At 38.6% G+C, this 15,205-nt stretch overlaps 1 protein-coding gene across 2 annotated transcripts in view; it reads right to left on the reverse strand.

Annotated features, from left to right (window-relative positions):
• Nucleotides 1-3,786: 3,786 nt before the first annotated feature.
• The window catches only part of phactr3b (phosphatase and actin regulator 3b), a 62,130-nt gene continuing 50,711 nt past the window's right edge, over nt 3,787-15,205 (reverse strand). For both annotated transcript variants that reach the window (XM_058373925.1, XM_058373926.1), the window contains exons 9-13: nt 7,551-7,606; nt 5,801-5,862; nt 5,523-5,663; nt 5,010-5,086; nt 3,787-4,432 (exon numbers count right to left, since the gene is read on the reverse strand). In XM_058373925.1, coding sequence (XP_058229908.1) covers nt 4,417-4,432; nt 5,010-5,086; nt 5,523-5,663; nt 5,801-5,862; nt 7,551-7,606 — 352 coding nt within the window. In that variant the 3' untranslated portion in view covers nt 3,787-4,416. The remainder of the gene's footprint in view (nt 4,433-5,009; nt 5,087-5,522; nt 5,664-5,800; nt 5,863-7,550; nt 7,607-15,205) is intronic.

The raw sequence follows: 15,205 nt of genomic DNA on the forward strand, positions 1-15,205 counted from the left end.
TCGAAATGACAATAAAAGCTTCTTGACTCTTGACTTGACTAGCATCTTTAAATTGCCTGCAGTGTGTGATTGTGGATGTGTGTGAAGTACTGGCACCCCCAGGTTTCCCATGACCCTGTGTAGGATATGTGGTACTGAAAAACGTCTGGATGTTTTGTTTTTACTCTGAATCTGCTAGGACTAAGATGTACCTTGCTAAGATTGCTTGATGCAGTTATCAGATATCGATGCATCCTGAATATACATATCAATTGTTTCATATTTTATATATGGAATGAGTTGCGTCTTTATAGCAAGGAATTATTTTTCTACGGTTTAATCTGAGACGAGGAGAATTCTGGGCTGGATGGCAAAGCTAACTAGCTAACTAACTAACAAACTAATCTGCATAAGCTTGCATTACTTTAGAGGATTTGATTGTTGGAATTGAGATTCTTTCTCTGAATCATTTGAATGCCTTGTTTTGTTGAGAACATGTTAAACAGACTCTGTGTTAGTAGCTCTAAGCTCTTCTTAGCCGTGCTGCTTTGCTAGTTAAGTCTCTAAAATGTTTAATATTTGTTGTTTTGTCCTCACTGAACATTTCACCCTAAGTTGGTTAAATAAACCGGGAAGTTGATCCTCTGCTCTTGGACACTGCTCTAACTCAGACTACATGGAGCTGTCAGACATTAGCTTTTTTAAGTTCATCAGTCACCTGTTGATGTTTTAGAAATGATCCAGCTTCCACTTTCAAAATCAGAACCTGTCATAATCTCAGTATCAAACCCTCACCATCATAGTCTGCTGAACGGCTTAATTAAGGAATAAACTGCTGTGCTTTTATGGGAAACTAATCAACAGCAGAGATACTCCTATAACAAAAGGTCGATTATTTTCCTATAACAACACATAATGTATATCTGAGAAATCTATCATTTTTATTATTCATATGACACATCATGCATTTTATCCATTTATAGTTACATTTTTTTGGTCAGGAATATCCGTAAATCTAGTTAATTCCTGTTCTCACTTACGTTAAAGCAGATTTAAGCACTCGTACCATCACCAGCGTCTAATTTCCTCTCTCAGTTTCTTCAACTCCAAATCTAGAGGGGTGTAAACTTTTGCTCCAGATTGTTTTGCAAATTTAGAAGGACTTCAAAGCCTAGAATTTTTGTAGATCAATACAGAGACCTTTACTCCTCTAAATCATGCTTCTGTGTCCACTTTTTACTGTGTGTCTTCACCAGATTTGATCACATGTGCCTGTTACCCGAGACACGTCCCAGACTCTTATTATCGCCCTTGTTTGCTTCCTAGAAAGTCTCTGAACGACGCTGTAAATAAATGATGAAACACGGCAGCTCTGTCCTCGATACACACAAAGGAGAGGATAAGAGATATGTTCCAGCTGAGGTCATGCTGCAAAGGTCGACTGAGAAGCAAACAAAAGCAGTTAAAGTGGATCGACGCTGATATGATTATGTGCGACTTGAGACTTTTACAGCACAGGTGATTGATTTATGGCTTTAAAACTTCGTTAGAATGTTTTCCAGAGTTTTATATTATTGATTAAACCCGAATCAAATGATTTAACTGCTTTATAGCACTGTTCGGTCATTTAACTCAGTGTGTGGTCATCTTTTGTTTAGTGCATTTCTGAAGTCATTCATCCATCTATACCTGCTTTATTCATAATTAGGGTCACGGGGATCTGCTGGAGTCTATCCCAGCACACTTTGGGCAAAAGGCAGGGGTACACCCTGGACAGGGTCACATATATAGACAACCACTCACTCCTATGGGCAATTTAGAATTACCAATCAACCTAACATACATGTTTTAGGACTGTGGGAGGAAACAGGAGAACCCGGAGTAAACCCACGCAGGCACGGGGAGAACATGTAAACTCCACACAGAAAGGCCCCTGCCTGTTCGAACCTGGGATTTGAACCCAGAACCTTCTTGCTGTGAGGCTAACCACTAAGCCACTAACCACTAAGCCACCATGCTGCCCTCTGAAGTAAAAACAAGTTTAAAGGATTAATCTTAAGACTCCTTGAGAAATAAAAAAGCTTTAATACCGACTGCATTACTTACAGGACGTCCTGCAGCTTCCACAAAATGCACTAGTGAGAAGATAAATTCATGCTATTAAACAAGATCACCGTTTTAGATCGGTTTTGGGATCACACCACTTCCTTTTTGCCCTGAACTTCAATTACTAGCATTTCAGTCTTTTATTTAATCCTTCATAATTCTCTGAATGTCTGATAAACCTTCTTCTCCAAAACCTTCTTCAAGATCATCTTGTGCTAGCCTTCTCCATATTTCATGAATGAAGCTTAAAAAGTGGTGGGTGGTGGAAGCGAAGATCTGGAGCACTTTACCATGAAACATTCATCAGCCTCCATTTACATAAAAAAAGAAAGCTAGAAACATATTTTTTCACTTTAGCTTTTTTGCTAGGTTTTGCTGCTTCACCGTTATTTTTAGATTACTTTTATATTAATTATTTCAATTCACATATATTTATTTTATTTGTATGCAAAATTTTTAAATTATTTTTTCTATATTTTATATTGTTTTTATTTTCTGTCTTCTGCAAGTTTTTTCTTGCATATGGCTTTTTAATATTTGAAATTTTTTATTTTATAAATATTTTTTTATGTACCCTTTATTCTATTTGTATGAACTTTTTAGAATTATTTTTTCTATATTTTATATTGTTTTTATTTTGTCTTCTGTCAACATCACTTTTTTTCTTGCATATGGTTTTTTAATATTTGAATTTTTTTATTTTATATTTTTTTCATGTACATTTATTCTATTTGTATGCATTTTTTTTTAGAATAATTTTTTCTATATTTTATATTGTTTTTATTTTGTCTTCTGTCAACATCACTTTTTTTCTTACATATGGCTTTTTAATATTTGAATTTTTTATTTTATAAATATATTTTTTCATGTACCTTTATTCTATTTGCATACATTTTTTTTTTCATTTTTTTTATATTTTATATTATGTTTATTTTCTGTCTTCTGTCAGCATCACTTTTTTTTCTTGCATATGACTTTAATATTACATTTTTTTATTTTATAAATATTTAATATTACTTCATGTTTTAATTATTTTATTAATTATTTTTACAATTTATTTATTTAGGATCACTTCTTGAAATGGCAAGATATGATAATACTGATATTATTAATATTATTTATATTTTTATTATTAATGCACTTATAAATTAAGGTAAATAAATAAAGGTTCTTAAGTGGTTCTTTGTCAGTGTTTATGGTTCTATAATGAACCTTTAACATCCATGAAATGTTTCCATTGCACACAAGATTCATTGTAGAGGAAAAAGGTTCTTTGGACTATAAAAAGCATTTATTGAAAGGTTCTTCTGAGAACCAGAAATGTTTCTTCCATGGCTTGCTGCTGGTTCTTCCTGGCATCTTTATTTTCCAGATTGTGTAAATGCCTCCTTCTTTAAAACATGTTAGAAAGTGAATCTTTTGAATGACCTGGACTGAGTTTCTGTGTAGTTTCCAACACTAAAAATGATTACAAGGTGAATTTTAAACCATAATTCTTTCTGGAAATACATTTCTGAAAGCCGGATCTTATGTATAGATCATTTAATGTGTGATTATTTCACCCATAAATTAAATCATCCCTTTTATTTATGAAGTACATTTTTTAGTTCACCAGTGCTTAAAGATGAATCAATTGAATCGTTCAAAAAATGATTCATGAGTCATAATCCTTACGCATCCCTTCCCAAGCCACAGAAACAACGACAGACACTTTTTCCTTTTTCGTAAAAATCCAAGTCTTGTATTGTGCAGACAATAAATAATGCTTACAAAGGTAAGACATGAATTTCAGACATATATACAGCAGATATGAAACTGGAGTCAAGTTTTAGTAAGGTGTGACTACAGTACCATCACCGGGGAGGGGAAAACGGTTCACATGCAGGACCTCGTCATCCCTCATCCCTCCCTTTTATTGGCACTGAAAGGTGTTTTTTCTTCTTTTTTTTGTTTTTAAAAAGAGTCTTTAAGAAAAAGGACCTGGGTTTGTTTGTTTGTTTTGTTTTTTTTTCTTCAAATCAATGTTCTTCTCAATCAAGATTCTTCTTAAGAAAGAAAAGAAATGAATACGAAACAAAGCCAGGTAGAGAAAAAAATAATCTACAGGTGTAGCTTGGCTGAGGAGTTTTTGGAGTTGCACGAGATTTTCCAGAGACACAGCCTCCGAGCTTCCCGAGATAATGCCCAAAAAATAAAAACACAAACCAAAACCTAAAACAAACAAAAAAAAACAACAGCAGGCCCTCCAGGGACCCATGGGCCACGGCACAGGATGGACCCTCCTGAGGTCTTCCTTCAACGTCCAGCATGTTCTTCACAGAAGAAACCTTGCTATGGCCGGTGGAACCTGAAGAAGAGGAAGAGAAAGAAAAGCACACATCTGTGAGGACTTCATAAATCACACAAGCTCCTAGGGGCTATTTTTAACCGGACGTAAGCTAAATATGAGGGTGCATTTGTTATCCGTGTCATGGGGTGCTAATGTGTGCAGAAATTTCAGCAGAAGGGGACGGGGCCTGCTAAAGCCACATAACACCCATAACACGTGTGTTTAGTAACAAAGGAGAAGTGAAACCCGAGCGGTTTATGACGTGGAGGTGTTTACTTCATCGTAATGACAAGAAAAACCCCACTTGCTCATTAAAATTAGTGCTGGATTCAATTTAATTTTGATTTTTTGTTATGATCAAATAAATCTGAGATGCAGAAATCTCATGGCTGGATATCACAAACTCCTAAATTAATTAAGAAGATTAACTTCAAATGTGTGATATCTTACGTCCATCTGATAAAATTCCTTTATATGAAATAAAGTTACCGGTCTAGATTTTTATAGGGGTCTGTGTCAATTCTCTCACTTTTAACTTTTTATACCCCAGCCCTATGTATGACATATGTATGACACACGTATGACACACACTAACCTGGTGAGGTGTTTGCTCGACGCGTGCACCTCCATCTCATTGCTCTTGAACTCGTTCAGCTCTTTCCGTATCGCCGCCTGCGAAGAATAAACCAAAAACAGCCTTTGAGAGACGGCAACGACGTGGGAAACAGCGATCAGGAGAATGATTAGTAACCAGTTAGTTATCCATCTGATGGGATTGTTTATTATAGTTAATGTGATTTATTTATTGTCATCTATATCCCTGTTTTTGTGTTGTATGTTGCCAATTTCTGAAGTTTTAAATCCTCCACTACATAACGATCACATAATCTAATATATAATATATTATGAATTGTGCATTGTTGGCCAGGGTTGCCATATTGTGCACGTTAAATCCCCAATTCCATTTCTCTAGCGTAAAAAAATTTAAGCAACAGTTTGTTATGGTTTTTTGCTCAAGTTTTATATTGTAATTGGATTGTTTACAATCTGGCAACCCTGATTTCTACACAATGTTTTTTGTTTTTTTTTTTTAAAGAGGAAGTTGTACCTTGTCAGCAGCAGACAGTCTGGTCCAGGGCTTGTCCGCTCTCCTGTCGTAGTCCTGAGCTTTGGCTACTTCGACGTAGTCGCTGAAGCGGATGAGGATCTTGCGGTCGCGTAGCTCGTCTACTGTGGGACGTTGGTTGAGCTGCACAGTAAAAACAGACATGTGTTTAGTAACTTGTTCGCAGTAGATGGCACTGTTTAAACATTTGTGTTCTTTGTCATTGCGTTAATCGGAGCACCTTGAGTCAAAACCACAGCGTGAAGAGAGAGAGCTCGTACCTTTCTGTTCAGTCTCTGTTTAATTTCCCGTCTCTCCTCCTGCTCTGTCTGGTCATTTCTCTCTGCGAAGAAACACAACGAGCCACGTTAGAAAAACACATCAATACAGAACAGAGGTAGGATCAGACAAAGACCTCGGCCTTTAGAGACAGGAATGACATCCTGTGTGTGCGTTTCATGTTTCTCCTTATCCCTTACTTATCAAAATAACTGAGATATTGTATTTTTTAATTGATTATTCAATTAAAACTCGACCACCAGAAGTTAAATGCTGTGGAGTTTCAGTGGACGTAGCATTTCTATGAGATAAGTAGTCATGCTCCGTCTAAAACAAGCCTCAGACCCAGAAGCTTAGCAAGGCATGTCAAACGTCACACAGAGAGAGGGACAGCTGCCCGGGCCATGTGCCCAGCAGCTCATGACTGACAGAGAGCGATGAATGAAAGCTTCAGCTACGTCAACAAAACCTCAGCACATGGTTACAGCGAGGATCTGCTACATAACTGAGAGAGCAGACACACAGCTGCTGGCTAAAAATATATATATATATATATATATATATATATATATATATATATATAATTCCATATAGAGACCACGTGACTTTGTTTTCATACCTTACATTTAAAACCAGTGAGTGATATCTATAATAAATGTTTATGGTTCTTTTCATTCTTAAACTATTTTTAGAGATACTTCTTTGGATCAAAGCAAAGCAAAAAGAGGTCCAGATTTAAAATAGGTGGAATAAACTACATCACTTCCTAAAACTAAAATCATGGAATAGTATCTATTTACATCGTATACACACGAGTCTATTCGATTTTATTCACATTATGCTCTTTATTATGTGTTTATTATATTTTATATATATATTATTCTTATTATGTGTGCTTCTGTTCTTTGTTGGTTCAGTTCATTGTTGCAGTGTGGGATGAGGAACTAAGGGAAAAAACATTTCATTACATCACATGCATGTAATATGTGTGGGATAAACAAAGAACCTTGAACCTTTTAATTTTTATTTTTTACTAATTTAAAGGCGATTAATTTTACCATGAGAAAATAACTGTTCAACAATCTTGATATTATTTTTATTTATTTACATTTTTTTGGTGAAGTTTATGCTCCACATACATCCCTCTGATGTAAACAAAATATAATTTTCTATTTTCCATGTCACAATTATGGACTTCTAAACTCTCTCAGAAATAAAATACTTGCTAGTCTGGTGCTATGAGTACTTTATATATACATTTGTACCTTTAGTATGTATTTTTCACTTTTTATTTCAGTATCATATACCTTAGAATTAAATATACACACACACACACACACATATATATATGTATATATTTAATATATATATATATATATATATATATATAGATATATATATTTATATATTTAGATATATTTATATATTAAATATATATATATATATTTAAAGCTTCTGGTATGTTTATTTCTTTTATTCTCAGTATTGGCATTGCCTTGTATGCATGATTATAAAGAGGAAGGTATTTCTGTAGAAATTCTATTATTTCATGTTCATTTCTTGCGTAATTAGTCTGTAATAACATTAATAAAATATTTTTTAGTTATTCCCGAAAGCATGATCCATTCCATCAAGCTCTAATGACTTTTTTTGTCGTTGTTATTATGATTATTTTTGGATGTAGTGAAATGGAGGTGTTCATGTCATTCTGCGTGGATTTGGTGCGCCTCTTGTTGCGCGCTCGGGACTTACGCTTGAGGATGTTTCTGCTCTCCAGCTCCTCCACCGCCGGTCTTTGGCTCAGTCTCCTGCGGAAGAAGACCAGAATCACGTTCTGCACCATCTTTACAATCTTCTCTCACTCTCAGACAATGTCTCTCATCAGATCAGACGCGTATTATTAAAGTCGGGAATTCCCGGCGATCTGCGCATCCCGAAACCTCTGAAAGTCCGGAGTATTTCCATCCACAGTGGGGGGGGGGGGGGGACACAGCTCCGGTGTGTATTATCTCCCTGATTTTGCTACAAAGCTCATGCTCTTGGGTAGAAAAATACTCGACGGCATTAAGAAAAGGCGTAAAAATGCTGAAAAAGGCGTTAGAAAGAGTATAAAAAGAGAGAGAACGGGAAAGGAGACGCGCGGTGCTTCGTTCTAACCCTGAGCGCTTCGCATTGTGTCGCGGCTGTAGTGATAGTGGGGCGGAGCTCCGCCAGCGGAGTCTTTTATCCCCCCCTCCCACGCATATGTAATGAGGGGGCGGGGCCTGAGAAATTCCCAGGCGCGCGCGGGTTGTTGCTGCAGTAAAGGGAAGAGCATCTCTCTCTCTCTCTCTCTCTCTCTCACACACACACACACCTTCTTTCTCTCTCGCTCTCTCTCTCTCACACACACATACTCTCTCTCTCTCTCTCTCTCTCACACACACACACACCTTCTTTCTCTCTCGCTCTCTCTCTCTCTCTCTCTCTCTCACACACTTTCTCTCTCTCTCTCTCACACACACACACAGACACACACAGAGACACTCTCTCTCTCTCTCTCTCTCTCTCTCTCTCTCACACACGCACTCTCTCTCTCTCTCTCACACACACACAGACACACACTCTCTCTCTCACACACACACACACTCTCTCTCTCTCTCTCTCTCTAACATAAACACTCTCTCTTTCTGTCCAAATCCACTGTTTCAGATCTAACCAACATTTTCAACATTCCTACTTAAACTACAGATGTTAAATATTCCCGAATGTTTCTCCTGGTCGGTGGAGTAGTGTTTGGATTTCTGGAAAATGGTGTGCTATATTTTTAACACACACACGTGTACGCTTCCCACGTATATTCCCTTACTCATACGAAATTACATAAACGTTGCGAAATTACATGTAAGCATAAGGCCAAGTCAACAGTTTCCAGACAATTGTTGCTCTGTATTTTTTCTCCATACAATGCTGTATATATATTTTTTTGCATTGCAGTTATTGTGTATTTTGCACTCATCTTACACTGTCCTATATTTCTACCTTCCATAGTCTTGTGTACTGTGCTGCACAATAGTCTTTAAGAAACGGCATTTCACTTCAACGTATATTGTATAGAGCTGCATGAAGGAACACACAAAGCAATGAAAAACCGATTGACCCTGAAGTCTAAAAAACACATTTCATACAGATAGTCTAGGCAAAAACTGCAAAAGAGACCACAAATTAAAGAAAGAGCAATCAACACGCATGTTTATATATTTTAATATATTAAAAAAATAGCTCCTTTTAGGCGAATTTCATTTTAAGAACAAAAATCTACAGATAATTTCCTCACCCCCTTGTCAGCCAAGATATTCATGTCTTTCTGTCTTAAAGAAATGATGATTTTTGAGGAAAACATTTCAGGATTTTTCTCCATATAGTGGACTTCAATGGTGGCCGTGAGTTTGACCTTCCAATGCAGTTTAAATGCAGCTTCACGGGGCTCTAAACCTCCATCCCAGCCCAGGATGAAGGCTCTTAGCTATCCAAACGATCGGCCATTTTCTTCGAAAAATAAAAAATTGTATACTTTTTAACTACAAAAGCTCGTCTAGCGCTAGCGCCCACGACGCTACGTACTACGTAATCACGTCAGAAGGTCACACATGACGTAGGCCGGAGCTACAGACCCAGTGTTTACTAGTGTGGAGCAGGAGGAGCGCTCCGAAGTTGTTGCGTGTGGAATGACACAAAGTTCTATGTACCTTTTTGTTAGTAAAGTGCGTTTGATTTTATTTGCACTTCCTTTGTCTTTGCACGTTCCCCTGTGGGTCTGTAGGTCATGCGTGACCTTCCGACGTGATTACGTAGCACGTAGCCTCACGGACGCGCATCCCAGAGCTAGCGCTAGACGGGATTTGTGTTTAAAAAGTATACAATTTTTAATTTTTCTAATGAAAATGACCGATCGTTTCGCTAGATAAGAGCCTTCCTGAAATGTTTTCCTCAAAAAACATCATTTCTTCATGACTGAAGAAAGACAGACATGAACATCTTAGATGACGGGGGGTGGGGTGGGGGGGGGATTATTGGTAGATTTTTGTTCTGGAAGTGAACTTCTCCTTAAATGTCAGGAATCCTAAAAACCCATACAACCCAAAAGAAAGTCTGTCTCAAAATTCGGACAAATCAAAAACAAAGGACCTTATAAAAATCCACGGACCGTGTATAATATCAAGAAGATCTCGAAAACACAGCATGGACAGCAGAAGGTTGCGGAAGCATTTGAAGAATATCTGATTTGTTCCTCGCATAATGGAATTACTGTATCACCCAAGGACTGGACAAGAATACCGAATAAAACAATATGAAAATTGATATGCAGCTGCTTGTTTCCTGTACATTCTGTGCTAGTATCCTGTTTCGAGATTGTTGTCTCATTTAAATCTCATCCTGCTCTGATCAGAAGAGTAAATGGAAAATGACTAAATGGGTACATTCGGGTTAATAAGCTAATATTCCTATTAACGCTAGAGAAAAATCATCCACACACACCCATACGCCCATCCTAAAGTAACACTGCTTAATCGGTGGCACTTAACAAAAACAGTCATATACCCGAATAAAAATGTTTATCATCCCAACGTTGTTTTCATGCTCCTATTCCCCAGTGACAGAATGATAATTAAGGCCAGTCATCAGCGCTCCATTGAACATTTTGTTCTCTTCTTCAATTGACAAGTGATACCAGACCGTGACAAGGATATGATGGCTATGGTTTACATGATGCATGTAGACAGCATGCATGAGCTGAGGGGGGGAAAAAGAAAAAATTGTGCTCACTAGCAATAAAATAAATCAAGACATGCAGGATATTTTTAGACTGCTTGCTGGCTCGGGTCCTAGTACATACTAGATGTATGATGGGACACCTGGGAGCTTAGTGCAAAAAAAAGAAAAAGACAGGGCCATGTGGGTGACGGCTCAGCTGTGGCTTTTCACAAGAGCTTTAATGTGATAAAGGAAAAAAATATCAAAGAAGAATGAGGCAGAGGCTTGTACGTCTTGATGGAGTGAAATTTATTGGGTCTGGAAGCAAAGTGTGAATCCTGAGTCTATTTAGTTGGCCATCATTTTCCATAAAAGTGTACAAAATTAAAAAGAAACAAAAGGTGAGTTTTGCTTTTTAGGGTACAGCTTGTTTTTTAAGCAACAAGATTTTCCATCCATCCATCTTCTATACCCGTTTTATTTCTAATTATAGGGTCACGGGGATCTGCTGGAACCTATCCCAGCACACATTGGGCGGGATACACCCTGGACAGGTCACCAGTCCGTCACAGGGCCCAGGATTTACCCTAAATGGATAATTGAAATGGTTGTTGAATTGAGCTGGAAATCAGAGGAACCTATACAGTTATAATGGAGAATCCTGGGAGAACCAGCGCAAGATCCATTTCAACAGTGTAGAAGTACAATCCTGGATAAAAAAGCCATTTAAAAGTTCTTTGGGTTGTTATTTATGGCTATTACAGCCTTAAAATAAACCAGTTCTGTTTAAAACCCTTGTTATGGAGTTGTAGGGTTCTACGTAGGGGGTTCTAGATGCAACAACGTTAAATTGCTGTGGTGGAAGAGGAATAAAACACCTCAGGATGTGCTGTTCTAGGATTGGTAGCTTCATCACATCACCTCGTCGCCGATTGTTTTCCTAAAACATCACAAATGTTCTATCCCGTACAAATCCTTCATCCTAATCGCCTCAACCACATTCCAAACGGAGAAGCTCCTGCTCTTTCGTTGCCGTCCTTGACTCTTCGACCCTGCTCCTTTATACAATCAGCCTGGATGTGCTTCACTTTTCAAGCATTAACCCTCATGCATTAACCTGTCAGAGCGATGAGACGGCTGTGCAACGCGGGATCTGAAGGGAGCGTCAGATGCGACTCAGTGAACTATGCCTTAATGCCCCGGCTCGGAAGCGCAGGAAGTCCGAGAGAAAGAGTACGCCGGAGAAGGAGTGTGTGCTCATGGTTTTGGGATGCCCGGAGGGCCGAATGTGCCGGGGACAATTAAAGGACCACCTACGTGACGAGAACAACAGGGACTGAGCTTTTATGTAACGTCGTAGCAGCGTTAAAGCATGCCGAGGATGTAGCCACATCGTTTTCATCCAGATTTTAGTCTTTCTTTCTTTCAACACAACATCCTTGATACAGAGATTTTTATTTCAGTGAAATAACGACTGCATGCAAGGCTTTCAGTCTCTTTCACTACCACCTCCGTACAGCCAAGGTCACAACGGCGGGCCTGTACCAGCAGGACAGGCTAAAAATTTCAAAAGGCATCCTCATGAAAGCCCACCTATTCTGAGCCAGAGCTCAATAATTCATCAAATCTTCTGGGCGACCTCGGGACTGCCCTTTACTGCGCAGCGACATGAGAGAGATCAAGGGCATCGAGCCTCGGTCTCTCTTTGTGTCACCGAGAAACGGAGACGACGTGAGTCCAGGTTCAAACGATTCCAAATCGCCAGTCACATTGCTGCGTCTTAGAAATGTGAAGACTTCTGAAAGGCAGGCTGAAAGGCCAAAACATGAAGCTTCGTTTAGGATTCTGTTAGCAAAGTACTTTTAAAATTCCTAGCACATTTCAATAACAATGGTTTTCTTTATATTTGCATGCGTACGCTAATCAGGTTCAAGGCTGATTCACGGTTTAGCGATACTCACAAAACTCCAGAGAAGTTAAAGGTGGCTAAAAAGCAAGAGCTCCTCCTAATCACACCAAATTATTGCCATAATTTTCCATATTACTTTTGTCCTAATGGAATGGCTAGACTTTCTGAATTTGTCCTGTTTTCTTTCTTTCAAGTCTTTACTATCGAATCCCATTTTTCTTCAAATGTTTGTGTTTTTCTGAAGTAAATAACAGATTTCAGCTTGACAGAATAGTCCATAGTTAAAGTTGCAGTACGTCACATTTATGGCCTTTTATACGATCTGAAGCCAATGAATCAAGACTCAAGTTAAAGAGTCCACTGAGGTTTCGTGTGTACAAGGACATTTGTTTGTATCCAGGTTGATAAATGAGGCCCGTCATTATCATATACAGACGTGAACAAAACAAAAAAAAAAATCGAACCCAGGGCCTTCTTGCTGTGAGGCAACAGTGCTAACCACTAAGCCACATTAAAATACTGTAAAAATAATCAATTATTTTGGCTTTATAAACATGTCAATAATTTACCATATAGTTCAATATCAATATGATGAAATGTAAGTGTTTACTTGTGGGGGAAGGACTTCTCCCGCGCAAGGCTGTGATGCAATCAAAATACGCAAAACGCACAGTAGCAACATTATGGCATCTAATTATTAGCAACCGCTTTCAAATGCAAATCTAGTACAGTGGATGTGGGCTGACAAAATGGCACACTGACAACGTGCAATTCCAAGATTTGGATTTTTTTTTCTTTTATCCGGCGATGGCGTCACTAGCGATACTACACATGGCGCCTGTGCTGTACAGGGTATTAGCTCGACTTGTGTTGGGCTGCTGCCTGCTTGTGAGGCGGCGCTTTATTTAGCCGGAGAGTACAAGCCAGGGGCACACCAGCTGATAGAGAGATAGTGTTGCTGTTCAGCCGGCCCAAGCTAGCGTAGGCATGAGACACCCGGCGAGTGAGAAGGATAGGGATAGGGTGTGCTTATTAAAACAAAAACAGGGCTAAAGGACATGAATCTGAGATCCCGACCCGCCCTTAGGATCATCCTCCAAGCCACGGCCGTGACTTTTGAACGGGAGAACGGCAATGAAAAAGTCATGAGAGCCAGGTTTTGTGGTTCGGTTGTTAAAAAATAAATGAGTCTCCTGGGTATCGAACAGGCTGTAGGACAAGACGCATTAAAACGCAATGAGCCGTGATTCTGGATTCACGACACATCCTTAAACAAGACGGAAATAAAACGTCAGAACGCCAGGAAACGAATTGTTTCGAAAAAACCTAATTGTTCCCAGGGAAGAACAAAGAGTGTGTCTATCACATAATGTGCTCTGATATCAGCCTACTTATGAAAGTCAATGTGTTTTTAAAAAAAACAAAAAGCACACTGTGACAGATGACCACAGATCACTCACGATCTGTGTGAACTCTACGTCCATGGACATTAAGTCCACATTCCTAGTCCTCTCTCTCTCTCTCTCTCTCTCTCTCTCTCACACACACAAACACACGCACAGAGGAATGTTTTCAGAGCTGATCAGCATGGGATGTGCTGTAGTATAGTACACTTCGTAGGGAAGATGTTACCCAGTGAATCCTTCATGAATATTTCAGCAACCTGAAATGGAGAGGTGTCGACCGCATCGCCAACCAAAAAAAAGGGAAATGAAAGAAGAGAAAGAGAGAGAGAGAGAAAGAGAGAGAGAGAGAGAGAGAGAGAGAGAGAGAGAGAAAAACACGACTACCCATTACTGACCCAACTCTGTTGCTTAGCAACTCCAGTTGCCAGAGAATGTGGCAGAGATGCTGATGATCGTAGAGGGGATTCGAGAGTCGTGAGTTGGGGGGGGGTTGACCGGGGGAACAGAAGCTGCACTGTGCTTTTTTTAGCAACACAACGTACTCTTGGGACTTCTGGATGAGGATAATTATAGAAAAGACACCACCTTGGAAATCACAGGCTTTTACAGATTCATAGAGAGAGGAAAACATATAAACACAACACAGATACAAGTAACAGCCCACAAAATCATTAACCTGCTGCTCATTTGCTGCATCAGTTTGTACCAATTACCAAGAAATATTCTTTAATTATTTCAAATAGGGCTTAGAAAATATGTGGAAAAAATCTTGTGATATTGTGTTAAGATATATCTTTTTTATCACAGATATAAGAATCGATTCCACTGTTACTCCAACTGCACTGTTTTCAAAATAATGAGCATTAAATGCAGTATTTAGAGCAGCAACTATATATATATATATATATATATGAGACTATATTTTTGTCAGAATTTCCGAATTTCCATCTAAACGATATTTAAACCCAGGCATTTTTCAAGTGATCAAAAATATTGGGACATGTAACCGATAGATATTTCTTTTTCAGCCAGGTTACGGTGATTGTTTAAACTATTAACAGCTCTGAGCAGCTCATCTTGGTACCTATTTTCTTTATCCTCTGAAGACTGCATTTGCTGTTAAAAAGGATACACCAACATGATGACCAGAGAGCTGTCTATGGGAAGCCATTTAAAAGGGAAATCAATTTTATGATCACTGAGCGCCAATTTGGAAAGTCTTGAAAAAGGAAAGTCTTGAAAAAGGAGGAAACCACTGGTGTAGTGACCACTGGTGTAAAAATCGCACAGGTCAGCCATGGAAACTTGAGCAGATGATGACAGAAACATTGTGAGAGGTGTGAATAGATCCCAGAAAA

This window comes from Hemibagrus wyckioides, linkage group LG21 (assembly GCF_019097595.1).
Source record: "Hemibagrus wyckioides isolate EC202008001 linkage group LG21, SWU_Hwy_1.0, whole genome shotgun sequence".
Classification (NCBI taxonomy): domain Eukaryota; kingdom Metazoa; phylum Chordata; class Actinopteri; order Siluriformes; family Bagridae; genus Hemibagrus; species Hemibagrus wyckioides.